General features: G+C 35.6%; 2 protein-coding genes across 4 annotated transcripts in view; both read left to right on the forward strand.

The window, feature by feature from the left end:
* LOC149952581 (complement C2-like) overlaps positions 1-1,035 on the forward strand; it is a 39,384-nt gene extending 38,349 nt beyond the window's left edge. Inside the window, exon 19 of the mRNA XM_090168631.1 lies at positions 221-1,035. Coding sequence (XP_090024757.1) covers positions 221-420 — 200 coding nt within the window. The 3' untranslated portion in view covers positions 421-1,035. The remainder of the gene's footprint in view (positions 1-220) is intronic.
* Positions 1,036-6,392: 5,357 nt separating this feature from the next.
* Positions 6,393-14,750, forward strand: part of LOC149952582 (sushi, von Willebrand factor type A, EGF and pentraxin domain-containing protein 1-like) — a 57,525-nt gene continuing 49,167 nt past the window's right edge. For 2 of the 3 annotated variants that reach the window (XM_090168632.1, XM_090168635.1), the window contains exons 1-8: positions 6,393-6,514; positions 8,670-8,748; positions 8,823-8,993; positions 11,326-11,526; positions 11,986-12,177; positions 12,253-12,471; positions 13,030-13,218; positions 13,422-13,616. In XM_090168632.1, coding sequence (XP_090024758.1) covers positions 8,679-8,748; positions 8,823-8,993; positions 11,326-11,526; positions 11,986-12,177; positions 12,253-12,471; positions 13,030-13,218; positions 13,422-13,616 — 1,237 coding nt within the window. In that variant the 5' untranslated portion in view covers positions 6,393-6,514; positions 8,670-8,678. The remainder of the gene's footprint in view (positions 6,515-8,669; positions 8,749-8,822; positions 8,994-11,325; positions 11,527-11,985; positions 12,178-12,252; positions 12,472-13,029; positions 13,219-13,421; positions 13,617-14,750) is intronic. The other variant, XM_090168633.1, reaches the window with a different exon arrangement.

Genomic DNA, 14,750 nt, shown 5'->3' on the forward strand with positions numbered 1-14,750 from the left:
GACGGTTTTGTAAATTCCAAGCCCATTTATTTATTAATTTTAATTTGAGCATTAAAAGTGAGGGTAGGAATCTGTTAGCTCGAGTGGCATAAACAATTTACTACCACCATTCTAAGCAATTTAACCGGGTCACCTGAAATAAAGCCATTAAAATCTCTATATCCCTTGGACCTAAGGTGATGCCTTATTATTGATATTTACATATATTTATAACTTCTAGGAGTTGATACTTGCAAAGGAGACAGCGGTGGACCTTTCATGAAACATCAATACCACGAAGATGGAAGTAGCTATTGGACCCAGACTGGCATCGTCAGTTTTAGCACTTCCCTAAACTGTGGCTTAGATGGAGTCTATGGATATTACACGAAAGTATCCGCTGTGGTAAACTGGATCAACAATATAATTAGAACACACTAAATAAAAACAGATACTTATATAGGTTAGTTTATTTGCTATACCAGATCGATATTTTGATTACATAATTGATTATATAAGTAATATTTTATCCATTTGTAAAATGTTCAAGTATTTAGAGACAATAAAATTTCAAGTAATAAAGTTACGTTATAAACGATGATGGAAATAGTAATAGCTGTTCTCGCGCTCAGGGCTGGAAAACTCAAAGCTTTAAACGAATTTTTAGAGGTAACGGGCTATAGCAAAAGCTTCCTTCTGAACAGGGATGGGTGAGCACATTTTAGGCTGGTTTTCCCATTTTGAACGAAATTAATCGTTAAAATATATATTAAAAAAAGCGCCAAACGGTAATAAGAGGAATAAGAATATATCTGCTCAATTATGAGCGAAAAGTGAGGGGCGAAAATTGTGCCGATCAAAAAGAGAGAAAAGACAGCAGAAACGTTTTCGCCGTTCAATAAAATTTCGCGAGTAGGAGCGGATATCACAAGAATGTTCTCGTTAACAGAAGTACCCATCAGTGTTTCTGAAGGACTTTGCACGAATCATAACATTATAAGGCTTTGGAGAAAAACTAGGCTGACGTTATGTCAATGCTTCTGGTTAACGATGGTCATAGTTTTAATATTCAAAACGTTTTATATTTCTGTAGTAATTTTTCTTTAAGTTCTTATTATTTGTACTAAACTCATAATAATATTACCACTAGAAAATAAAGAAAATACAGGGGTCTAAATCATGGCCACCAGAAGGGACCCATCGTAAAAAATGGGTATGACATAAGTAAGTCTGTCTCATTTTAGGTTCTACCTTTTCCTAGTTAATTAATTTTTTTAATTTAGTTCTTTAATTTAAAATAAAATTTTAGAATTAAACTATATAATAAATTTTTTTTAATCAGAAAAGAATTTAAATCTTTGGTTAATGTTTTTTGTTCTGTCTGAAAACATATGTCGCGGAATCTGTTAAGAGATAATTTGAATTAACAATTTATATTCTTTCAATTGATTATTATGCAGTTTTCTGAATTTTGGAGTGGGGAACATTTTTTTCCTACATCTACAATAAAGTTAGTTAGTCAAGTCAATAGTTCACGAGAAGCTTCACAATTTCAAAAACGAGAACTGAATTATGCCATCAACCATCGATCCAGTATTTAACATCTTTATTATTATTTCATTAATGGTTTTCCAACCTCGATGAAGGCAGCCTGCTGGATGTACACGGGGTTTCGTTAGACTGCTCGAAAGCGCTTGATTTAATTCGTCACACGCTGCTGATTATAAAACTTGAAGTCGGTGATGATATTTGGCGAAGACGATTATTTTTATTAAGCAGCCTATATTTTATTATGAAATGAAATGAAATTTTTTTTTTTATTGTGTACTAAAACAGTACAATTTATATCATCAAGTGAATACACGAACCTCTTACACTTATAACCAGATCACCTTGTATAATGACCTTAGAAGATATTAGGCCTAACTTAAGTGTATTAGTCTAACCAGGAAACTATATAGGTATACACTTTGAATGTCTAAGGAAGATTGTTACGGCCGTGATGAAGCTCGTAGAAATGGGCGGGTCTTAAAGCGGCAAAACTCACGAGAAAACTCTCGCGCCTCGCTACCATAATTCGACGAAAACTCGTCATTAAGCCTAGTCATAGTTATTTTAACATTATAATTCCTTCTAAATATTACCTACGATAACAAATTGAGGTTTTTAAATACATTGTTTCATAAGCCTTTTTTGCTCGGGAAGATCTCATATTTGTTACCATGACGACGCATTCTTTTCGCGACAAACCTCGAGCCAATGAATTTGAAATATGGTGTTACGTCTTACACTTAAAGTAGTTAAGCCCCGCCTTTTTCTCGACGCGCATTCATATCACCGTCCTAATGGAACCTTAGACATTCCAAGTGTATACCTCTATAGTTTCCTGGTCTAACTGCCTTTTATAATAATATTTATATAGTTTGTGGGCAAGATACTATTTATTAACAAGTCTTTTCGGATTACAAAGAGCCACCTTGGATGAATAGTTGTGTTACCTGGATAAACCACTTCGACATTTTTCTAACCACAAATGCCATTTACGACCCCCACATCGCATAGCGGGAATTTCTTGAAACTCCCGTAATAAACCGGAAACCTCGTGCTTTTAATTCCAGGCCTAGAAATGCGTTTTGATACAAGCGTGATTTGTAACTTCGATATCTGATTGGTTTCTCTTACATAGAGGTAATTGATCTTATAATATTCAATTATTAAATTAAATTAATCAAGTAAACTATAATAAACTATAGTAATCAGCTAGGTTAATACACATGGCATCATATCATCCAGCGGCTTTTTAAGGCTATTAAATTAGGGGACAGAGTTACAATGCGTAGGAGGGTGGTGGCAAGCCTTTCATGCCACGCGAGTAAGTAGAAGGGAAGTAAGGTCGACACTCCGAATCGCAAAGATCTACTGTCTTTCTTGGGCCTATGTTCATATTACCGACGATTCGTCAAGGGTTTTTCGAAAATAGCTCGGCCGTTAACCGAATTGACAAGTCCGCAGGCCACTTATCAATGGGGACCCACACAAGCCAAGGCTTTCACCTCGCTGAAATCGCTCCTAACCCGACCACCAATACTTCGCCATTTCGATCCTCAGCTGCCCACAGAAATTCACCCCGACGCTTCTAACAAGGGCATCGGAGCAGTCTTGTCGCAGAGAAGAGATGGCGTCGAACAAGTTATAGCGTACGCCAGCCGCTCTTTGTCGAAACCCGAAATTAACTATAGTACCACCGAGAAAGAGTGTTTAGCAATAGTCTGGGCATTAAAACAATTCCGCCCCTACATCTATTGTCGTCATGTCCTCGTTATTACCGATCATCACGCTCTCTGTTGGCTACAAACGCTCAAAGATCCGCATGGCCGTTTAGCTCGATGGTCCCTCCAAGTGCAAGATCATGACACGGAGATTATTCACAGAAGCGGCAGAAAGCATTCAAACGCCGACTGCCTTAGCCGCCTTATTCCCGATGCTTACAGCGACAGCGTTACTGACGCTGGTCCGATTAACGCTCTGGTCGACCTCCCCGATGTGGCAACCTTGCAGAAAGCCGATCCGGCATACGGTCCCATCGTCACTTATTTGGACAACCCGACTCTACCAGCCACGATAACGACCCAACGCCGAGCTTCGAAGTATCTCATGACCGACGGTATTCTCTATCGCAAAGCCCAAAAACGACCCCTACTCGCCATTCCTATCTCCGACTATATTTGTGTATAAGAATTGTATTTTACCGTATTTAAAATATAGGTAAGTTGTTTTTATCGTATTTTTATATCTATATTTACATATTGAAATTGTTACGCATACGTGGTTCCCATTTAATATTGGAATATTTATAGTAATAAAAGGTAACTATTGTAGAAATTAAAAGATATTTTAATTAAAAAATTTCTTAATTTCTTTATTGTCTAAAAATATTTACAATATTTACAAATTTGTATATTGTTTAACTTCTTTCATTTTTAAAAATGTAATTGCTTGACTTAAATAAAGCGTGAAAATTATTAGTTTCAAAATGATATTTACAAATCTTATCCACACAAATTTCATTTTATTTTAATTTTTGTGTTTTTATAGTATCTTTCTGACTATATTTGTGTATAGGAATTGTATTTTACCGTATTTAAAATATAGTCAAGTTGTTTTTATCTTATTTTATATCTATATTTACATATTGGAATTGTTACAAAAGGTTCTTTTAAACGTAACTTAGTACATTAATTAAGTATTTTTAAATATCTGAATATTGGAATCGTATTTTGTTGCATTAAAAGTAGAGTTTAGATGTTTTGTAGTATTTTCTTTGTATTTGCATATCTGAAAAATATTATAGTATCTTTTCGACTATATTTGTGTACAAGAATTGTATTTTACCGTATTTAAAATATACGTAAATTGTTTTTATCGTATTTTTATACCTATATTTACTTATTGAAATTGTTACAAATGGTTCTTTTAAACGTAACTTTTTACAATAATTAAGTATTTTTAATTTACCGTATTTAAAATATAGGTAAATTGTTTTTATCGTATTTTTATACCTACATTTACACATTGGAATTGTTACAAAATGTTCTTTTAAACGTAACTTAGTATATTAATTAAGTATTTTTTAAATATTTGAATATCGGAATTGTATATTGCTGCATTAGAGTTTATATGTTTTTGTAGTATTTTTCTATGTATTGGCATATCTGAAATATATTTAATCCGGTTTAAAGTAGAGTTAAGATGTTTAAATAGTATCTATCTACCTATATTTGCGTATCGGAGAGTATTTTAACTTATTGAACGCCAAGTTAATGTGTTTTTATAGTATTTTTCCACCTATATTTTCGTATTGAAATATATTTTAATTTATTGAACGTCAAATACATATATACTTGGATATCGGAATGTAATTTAACGTATTCGTATACCCATTTGAAATGAGCTGGTCGAGAGCTTTTTCATTTTCAATAACCCCTCACACGTCTTGTAACCAAAAATGGACCGAAAGTACCCTAAGAGCGACCAAAGTCACCATTGCCGGCCCTTTGTACCCTATTTCGAACCATAAGTACCCTAAACTGGACCTATTAGCTTTATTATGATGTTAAACTCTCATAGAGATTCACCTAAAAGAAAAAAAACTTGCGGTCCAATTTTGGGTACATGAAGTATTTCGGAGAGGGAACCCTCACTACCGCGATAGGCGTGAATACGTGTATGTTGATTTATCCGGTTTTAAAACACTTGAGATCAATCCATGATGTTTTCATTTAAATTAACCGCGCCTTCCATTCTACGTTATTTTAAAAACAACTTCGAATATTCCATGACGTCACTTTTTTAAATACTCAAATCCATGTTTTCATTTAAATTAACCGCGCCCCGGGTAATCCGCGCACGGGCGCGTTTCATTTAAATTCAAATTAACCGCGCCCCGGGTAATCCGCGCACGCGCGCTATCTCCCACTCAGGTTATCACTGTTTACATCATTTCAATTTATTCCGTACGATAAAACGTTCGAGTGTCACTCGAGATAAGCTGAGATAAATAAACGAGTTGGCCTGAACAAAATTTGTTGCTATACGAAAAAACAAATCGTCGCGAGAAATATCATAAATACATTGACTTTTCAACTATTTTACCCCCATTTCACCCCTAAAATACCTAAACCCGTCTTCGAACCCGAACCCGAACCTGGGTTCAGAGTGTCGATCTTACTTTCCTTCTACTCGAGTATATTGACTTGTACTGATAATGTGGGAAGATCGAAGTCGTTAAGCCTAACCACCGATATTTTCAAAAACCTGATTGCAAGATCAGAACCCGTAACAAACGGAAACGGATTTCAAACGACTTCCGTCGCAAACACATCGTAACGTTATCCTTCTTCCCCCTCGCAAATGCGCATCGTTTACTGTAGAATGATATATCCAAGTAACACTTTTATTAATCTAAGGAGCCGCCGTCAGCCACGTAACGACTAGTGAAAAAATGATCTTAAACTACTGCAATTTTGTCTGCTAACCAGATATTAAATCACTAAACGTCGGCTTTTCATACTAAAATATAGTAAATTAGTTGTATGCTGCCCGAATCTATGTTATTTGAAAAGGCTAATACATCATTGGTAATTTAAAAATATGTTTATTTAATTTGTAAATCGCAAACGGACTATATTTTATATCTTTTATGGCTCGTGATCAAGTATGCCAATGCCGAACGTTATTTAATAGCATATCATCCTGATTCTTGAAAAATATCTTCATTGCGGAACTTCGAAGCGTCTCGCAACTTAAGATAAATGAAATATGATACGGCATCCTCTACCGAATTTCCTTCCAGTCGAACTTTACCATACTCCCGAACCTTAAACGGAAGGACACACTGCGTAACTTCGCACAAAACGAGTAGAAATTTCCCCATTATTATTAAAAAGCGCATTCGAAATGAATTGCGAATAAAAATAGTGCTTAATTCTTAAGACCTCACCGGAGTACAATATCGTACTCTACATCTGCGAAAAAGGTATGGTGAAAAGTTATGTATTTTAGAACTTTTTTAAAACCCGTTAAACGCAGTAGATAGCTTTATAGATTTTTAATAAAACAAGACTCTTTGTTATGTGCGATAATCAGACCTAAAATCAGTTGCAACATGAATAAGGTAATTCTTAGGGTACTGGTTGGCCTTAACAATCTGATAAAGGAAATTTGAGCCAGATTAGCGATACGAATACTTATAACGTAAAAACATTAGCAACCTAAGCATTAAGTAGGTCAAAAATATATATTTGAAATTAAAGGGCCATGGACAGTTGAGAACACACAATCCCCCGATGAATAAAATACGTCTTGCATTTCAATTTGAGATCATTTTTGATTATCTTCTACATTAATTTAATTGGCATCCTTTAATAACGTAAAAGTATTTAGGGCGAAAATGACCGCTGTCTTAAGCACCCTCTCCTTAAACCTAATTAATTTGGGCATTAATCTTTTACAACCGAAGAGTTACTTCACCACAAAGAAAAATTAATTACAATGGTTTCTCAATCATCCTATCCATTAGAAATACCATTTCATCACCCTGTACATTAACTTCATAAGCACACTGTTACAACAAAAAGGTAAATTTATACTAAAAGCAGAGCTTTATTAATAACTTAATGGATTAAGAACATTCTTAATCAACCTGGCATTTATCGTGTGAAAAATCAAAGCCTCGAAAGTAAATAAATAAATAAATTTACTCAATAAACTATTCCATTAAAGTAGCACCTTTTTAACACCCCAATAACACGGTTCCAAACTTTTACGCCCTATTGAAAAATACTTCAAATTAAGGATTGAGAACTCTTTCTACTTATTGATGTATCATTCACCCTTCTAGCGCTATCAGTTGGAGGGTGAAGTGCAATACAGATAAATAATTAAAACTGGCATTGCCAAACTTCTACGCCCTTGATCACAAAAATAAAAATAGGATATCGAGCCCATGTATTTCCCTATCAATTAATGCACCATTCTTACCCTATCGAAAGGAGTGTAATGAACATCGATACGAAATCAAAATCCCATGGCCCAGAAATGAAAATGGGTACTATTCACATGTTTGGCCTCTATCGAAAAATTTAAAAGGATAGTAAAGGCAAGGGCATTTCATTTCAATTGATGTATCATTTACCGTTCTAGCGCTCTAGGTTGTGTAGTTTAGTAGAGTACCGCCAAATCTCAATTATGGGTTATTCCGAGTTTCGCCACATCCGTCACCAAAATCATAATTGGGCTATCAGTGCCGGACTTAGAGATCCTGGGCCCATAGGCCGATAAGGAGTCTGGGCCCCATTTTCACGCGCTGCATTAACTATTATTTATCCCTGGAACTAGGCTGTGCCTGAATTTCCGTTTATTCCCATTCGACCGAAAGAATTTTTAAATGTAGCCCAATTGGCGGGGTGATTTGGTATTTTATTTATAAGGTATGTACTATCGAAGATCCATGTTTAGGTTAGGTTAGGTTAGGTTAGAGTTGGTTAAGTTTACTATTTCAGTTTTGTTTCAGTTACTTTTCTTGACTAGGTGAAGATAAAAATATAATTCATGCTCATTCCATTTTATTTTCAAATAAATGCATAGTACAAAGATATTAAAATGGCATAGCTAAATTCCTTTATTAGCTATCCGCTCCATTGCAAACGACTTCAGTAACTAAATTGAAAACATAGCAAAAGCCAATTTATATAGCAGCGTTCTATCGAATGGGACACATAAAAGCGTTCGGTCAAATGGGACACATAAAAACCGCACGTTTCGGCGGAATTCGGTCGAATGGGACACCTCAAAAACCGCTTTCGGTCGAATGGGATTTCGGTCGAATGGGACTAAAGCTGAATTTCCTCGATTCAGCGTAGAAGTCTGAGCCGAGCTCTACGGTTATATTACTAAATAAAAGCTCTTAACAATCGTGCTCCTCTCTTTCCTCTCTTTTTTGAGCGCTGAAATGGGACCTAATCTCATTTTCGTGTCGCGCTCTTTAAAAAAACATTTAACTACTCAATTTCGCTCATACTAACAAAAGCGCTCACAGTGAGAGGAGCAATGCCCATCACTGCTCTTATATGATATAGTCAGTGCGGTCGTTCCATGTGATATCTAACGACATTCAACTTTCTATTCTTTAGATCCTAAAAATGGACTACTCTAACTTGTTAATCGGTTTCGCAATTTTCGGAACATTCTGCCAAAGTTCAGCTCAGGCTCGTAAGATCTATTTATATTTTTTTGAGAAATTTCAGACATATAAGTAGTTTATTGAAATTGTTGATCTTGAACAGCGAAAGGAACCACACAATGTCCAAAACCGATAATCCCGAATGGAAATTATTTGATTGAAGGAACCTTTGCAATCATTATTTGCAACGAAGGCTATGAAATCACAGGACCACAGAGGGTCATGTGTTTTAGAAGACAATGGACGCCAAATTTAAATAACGTGAAATGTGAACGTAAGTGTATTAACTGAACTTGTTGCTAAAATTTAAGAGACGTAGGTGTACTATCTTAACGTAATGCTTAGTTTCTATGAAATCTGAAATACCACCCTGTTTCATCTACTTTTGGATAACTTACATGCAGTAGCGGCGCCAGGATTTTTGGTGAGGTAGGACAACCCTTTGGAGGCCCCACAAAATTATGGAGCCCCCCCCCCACCACAATTTTTTCAAATCCGTCGACGTGGATTATATAATTTTTTTTTAAGCCAGAGGTGCAATTCTTGGGTAAAATGGGTACGCGACGAAAAAATTAGAACTAATAACACTTAACAAATGAGTGGTTATTTACTTATTTCTACGACTGAATTAAAGTCTATCAATTTACATTCATTAAGAACCATTTATTTGTAAAGATTAAATTAAAGATACAATTTGGATATAGTATCGCTCGCCAAAAATTTAAACTTAAAAATAAATTACTGTCTAAGAAAAGTTACTCGTACCTTTAAAAGCAATAAAAACAGCAGTGTCGTTAAGCGAATCACTCGCATTGAATATTGAACAATTAATAAATAAATATATTATTTCGCCAACAAATTACAGAATTTTCTGATATCAAATCATTTGGAGGCCCATATATTCAATTTTGGAGGCCCCCTAAAACGGTTTTGGAGGCCCCTACCAAAATTTCAATTAGGCCCAGGCATACCCCGGCCTGTTGCTGGTGCCGCTACTGCTTACATGCAAATATTTTTTTCATTAAAGATAAAACTTTGTAACTAAGTATTGAACAAAACTATTCTCAAGGCTGGTTTTTAACTAGGGCTTAAACACCACGACGGCGAGCGTTAACGCAAAGATCTCGTATTAGGCTTTTTTGGTTCATAGCTCATCGTCGTGGCGTTTTTGTCTTAGTGAAAAACAACCTTTATTGTCAATGACAAATATTTACAGTAGTGGGATTTTTTTTTAAAGTTGACATTACGATCACCGTTTCCGGTTCACAAATTTAACCATGTAGCCATTGCTCTGGTTGAAAAGATTTATCATTTTAATGTAATAACGTAGTACCATAAGTAAAATAAGAACAAAACGTATGACACCTCATAATGTTTTAATACTAATTATCTGACCAACCTTATTTGAACAATCTCGCCACGCTAGGATTTTCCTCGCAACCAAACTGAGTAGTCCTTTTGCATATTTAAACACTTGAGTACTCTTAGCTGAGCTTAACCGTGATTGCGCAGTAAATCATTAAATCAGTTCGGTGATAAGTTATTATACATATGCTACTACAAGAATGAAGTCCGCTTAAGCGGGCACTCATAAAGTTTGGAATATACAGCTTTGAATGGCGCCTCTATCGTCTAAAATAAACCCTTAAGTAAATAAGAGGGTGGCGAAAGAAAAGTAAGTCAGACTTCGGAATGCCCCCGACCACTTTTGTTTCCGTCCAATTGGTTTGTGGCTTAATTTTAAAGTATTTTATTTTTTAAATGCTAGCAGCGTAATATTATCGCTAAATTGTTTATTTTTAAATTATATTTTATTTCAAAGTTCCTTTAATGGCACGCATTTTCCTGAGCATATTTAGTTTCGCCATTGCGTGAAAAGTAACGCTTTACTAAACTTGGATGTTTGAATTACATTTTTGGCTTCACAGCAATTCCGACAGATCTCGCTCCCAACGCTACAATTTTCAGAACGGTGCGACTCTCCGTAGGTTCGCTTAAAGGACGAGAACAGAGATTCCATTATCTCGTGCGCGAATTTAGACCCCCGCAAAATTGAGTGACACCGTCGACAGCTTGACCGACGGCTATACCTGTTTTTGAATAGAATATATACAATGAGCATCAAAAACAAAGTGGTAAGCTACAATACATGGATCTGTCCAGGCGGTCACTCAAGCTGTCAGAGCTGTCACTGAAGTTTTCAGAGATGTCAATCAGTTGTCACTCCTCAAAAATTAAGTACAGGATAGGAGGGGTGGAAATTCGCTCTGGTCTCGGTCTTTAAACAGAGGCAGACTAACGATGTTCTATTGAGGTGGGCATGATAACCACATGCCCCCAATTTTCACTAATTTGAACCGAAAAGGAGTGGGTCGGGTGAGCTCGTGGTTACGGAACTTTTAGTAGTTCAATGTAGAAGGGGATGCTGGCTAAACATTACCAGATTCCAAATTTGTATTGCTTGTTATTTCGCCGCTGGATTCCAATCGACCGTTTCAGTGAAGCGACCAGACCCTTAAGTGGAATCTGGTCTCTGGCGAAACTTCGGTCGAATCCCGATAGCTTAATTAGCTCCTTGTTATTATATTTTGACATTCGTTTTATAGCAGCGAAAGAATTGTTGAGTTGTCCCGTTCCACCGGACATTCCAAATGGGCAAGTTATCCCGGATAAGAAACAAGAGCCTTACGTTGTGGGTGATGAAGTTCGAATTATGTGCGACCGTGAACACAAACCTGTCCGAGGGAGCGCTTACCTTCGATGCGTAGAAGGGGCAGTCTGGAATGGTCAATTTCCCATTTGTGAAGGTAATCTTTTTAGTTTTTTGAAGTTTTGGTCCATGTTTGGCAACAAGCTAATACCCATGTTTTAAATTATTGGCCCTGAATGTTTTATTAACCGTGAGTAGTGTATCGGTTTTTTTCGAGCTGCCTAAATTGCTAAAAATAAAAATATAATGAAAGATAGCAATTGAGGTCAAACTAAACAATGCTAAGCTAATTATAGTGTATAATTATTGAACGCGAATGACATCTTGCTCTCGTAAATTATTTATTTAATTTTTTCGAGGTTCGAAACCAATGTTGTTGGGAAGCCGTATTTCCAATACTTTATTAATTATTCCCTTACCCCTTATTTTGATGCTTAAGTGAAAAGCGCAACTCTTTCCTTGAAAATGGATCTCTGAGTTAATTATCTCCCCATAATAATATTACATCATGCAGGTTCCTGAAGAAATTTCACTCTATTTTTTTATTTACTTCTAGCATCGGTCCAGAACACTTGCTTAAATCTACCGAATTTTCCAAATGGTGAATGGAAATACAAGGATTCAGAAGAGCGTCAAGCCTTTTTCGTATGCTCTAAAGGTTTCCAATTGTTTCAAGGAATTGATGGGAAAAAATGCGTCATAGGAAATAGAGGTGCAGAGTGGCTCGGAAATAATCCAAAATGCGATGGTAAGACCTTATTTTGTTTTGACAGTATCGGGTAGCAATTTTTTTTATTTCTTACTCTGTTTCGTTTTGTTCAAGAAATCCGTGACTTTGAACACGTTATTGGCGGTTCCACCTGTCCCCCGCCTCCTGCAATAGACAACGGAAAGGTATTACCGGATAAGGTGGGACAGGACTACTATCCCGGGGAAGAAGTGAACGTGGTTTGTGATCCAACGTACGCTGTGGCTGGAGAAACAGCCACGATTCGATGTCTAGACGATGGCGATTGGGACGAAGCATTCCCTCAATGCGAAGGTAACTTCAATTTCTACTCGCATTTAAAGCGGCATACAATTTTTTGATCTATGCTTGTTCTAAATTCATTTAATTAATACGGAAACTATTTAATTTCGAAAGCTAATGGAAAATGAATAACTTGAAAGCCAGAATGGAAGTATGTGAACTATAGATGCGTATTTAGTTTATTTTCCCCAAAGTAAAGTAATGTTCAATTGAATAGAGCTAATGGACTAAATATCTAGTTTCATTCACACGAAGCTATGGGTGGAACCTCTAATTCAAATTTTGCTTGGATGATTTTAGTGCCTGATCAATTGATTTCTGTTTTAAGTAAAAAGGCAGCCAAATAATCTATGAATTATAACGATAATTAATAAAACAATTGTTGCTTTATTCAAAACAAAAATTTATTTTTTCCTTGATAGTTAAATTTGACTTCTAGTGTTTACAAATAGAATTGAGTATATTTCAAATTATATTTACCTTAGCCTTTGATAACAACAATCTGTTTAATTAAAGCTTTTTTTTAAAGATATTTTATAATTGTTAATTGTATAATTCTGTTTCGTTTAGTGGTTACTTGTGAAGTTCCAGAGGAACCTGATGATGGGAATATTGTGGAACTAAAAGAAAATCCAAACCGCGTTTTCAAATTCTCGGATGTAATAACGTATAGTTGCCATCAAGGATATCACCTGAGAGGGGAACAAAAACGAATGTGTTTAGACGCGGGATGGAGCCATCAAGATCCGACTTGCATTGGTATATACACTTTTTTATACCTAAATTTCGAGCTAAATGTGTTACACAGGTTATTTTCGAACAAACTTAACGTAATTTGTTAAAAGTTAAGTGGAACTATAAAAATAATCAGCTAGGCTAATAGCGAAGTCAGCTAGCGACTTTTAATGTCATAAATAAGGTGGCCGGGTTAAAATGCCCAGCTAAACATTGATTTTATTTAGAAACCCAGTGCGGACAGATACCGGATTTGAAATACAGTCGTCCTAAAGTATTTCAACCTGGCAAGAAATGGTTTCCTGGAGAGCAAATGGACCTCGAATGCCTTTTCGGTTTTCGTCCAGTTAAAACAGGAAGACGACTTAGTTTGTACTGCGACGAAACTGGACGGTGGGATTCGAAAGAGGCGTTTTGTGAAGGTAGGTTGTGGCCCAGTGTCTCAGTTAAAATTTTCCCAATAGTGTATAGTTAATTAACTCGGAGTTAAATTAAAAGGAATAAAGTCATTAATACTGAGATATGCCGATCTAGAAAACGTGATTGGTCTGCTAGAAACGACCCATTTGTGTTGGATAATAAGATATCACTTCAATCATATGCTTTTTAAACATAAATTTCCAATTTAGTCCGGGCTGAACTTTGGCAGGCACCTCCAATTAGTCATAATATATAAAATTTCAAAAATCCCCATCATTTGGTTGTGAGCAAATTTTTTTGACAAGAAATAGGCGCACAACAATGGGTTTCCGGTAATATCTCCGCTTTTATTGTATTTTAAATAATCGAAAATAAATAATCAGATAAGCTAATAAAAAAGGCACCACCTCAGGCCCAAGTCATTTAACGACTGTTGCTTGTTAAATCAGGTTGCTGGGTTACAATGTGTAGGAGGGTTGTGGCAAGCCCTTCATGCAACGCAAGCCAACAGCTTTCTATACACACTATTACTGTTAATTAACAAGAGACAGGACTAGGGGTCATTCCATGTGAAATTGAGAGGTTGGGAGGCACTACCTCACCGATTTTTACATGAATTTTTTGGGTGAATATAGGCTTGAAATAATTACAATTCCCAAAATTTAAGGCCTCTAGCTGTAAAAATTGGCGTTTTATGATTTATTGAAATTTACACACAATTAAGGCTTCGCGGCCCCAAAAAGTCAAATATTTGACCATAACTCGCAGTGAAATAATTCAATACTAATAAAAATTAGTCACTTTATCACAAATTCGACAAGAAATCTGAATCTGGCGATGAAATTTAAATCGGATTATTATTGTAGGAGATATTAAGGTATTAGGGGGGTTCATTTTACCCCCAAAAATCGTAAATGACGTCCCCTTCAACAATGAGAAACTTTTATTTTAAGTATAACACTTAGTTGATTTTATTTTGAAAAAAAATTTAATTTGTAATGTTGCATATAGAGGTCGATTTTTCAATACAGTGCAATTTAAATGTTTTGTATTTATCATGAATTAATTTATATATGTATCTATTATTTATTTCAATTATAATTGAACATTAAAAACCATTCAGTGTATCTTAATTT

The sequence above is a fragment of the Leiobunum rupestre genome, chromosome 3, assembly GCF_980474605.1.
Source record: "Leiobunum rupestre chromosome 3, qqLeiRupe1.1.hap1, whole genome shotgun sequence".
Lineage (NCBI taxonomy): Eukaryota > Metazoa > Arthropoda > Arachnida > Opiliones > Sclerosomatidae > Leiobunum > Leiobunum rupestre.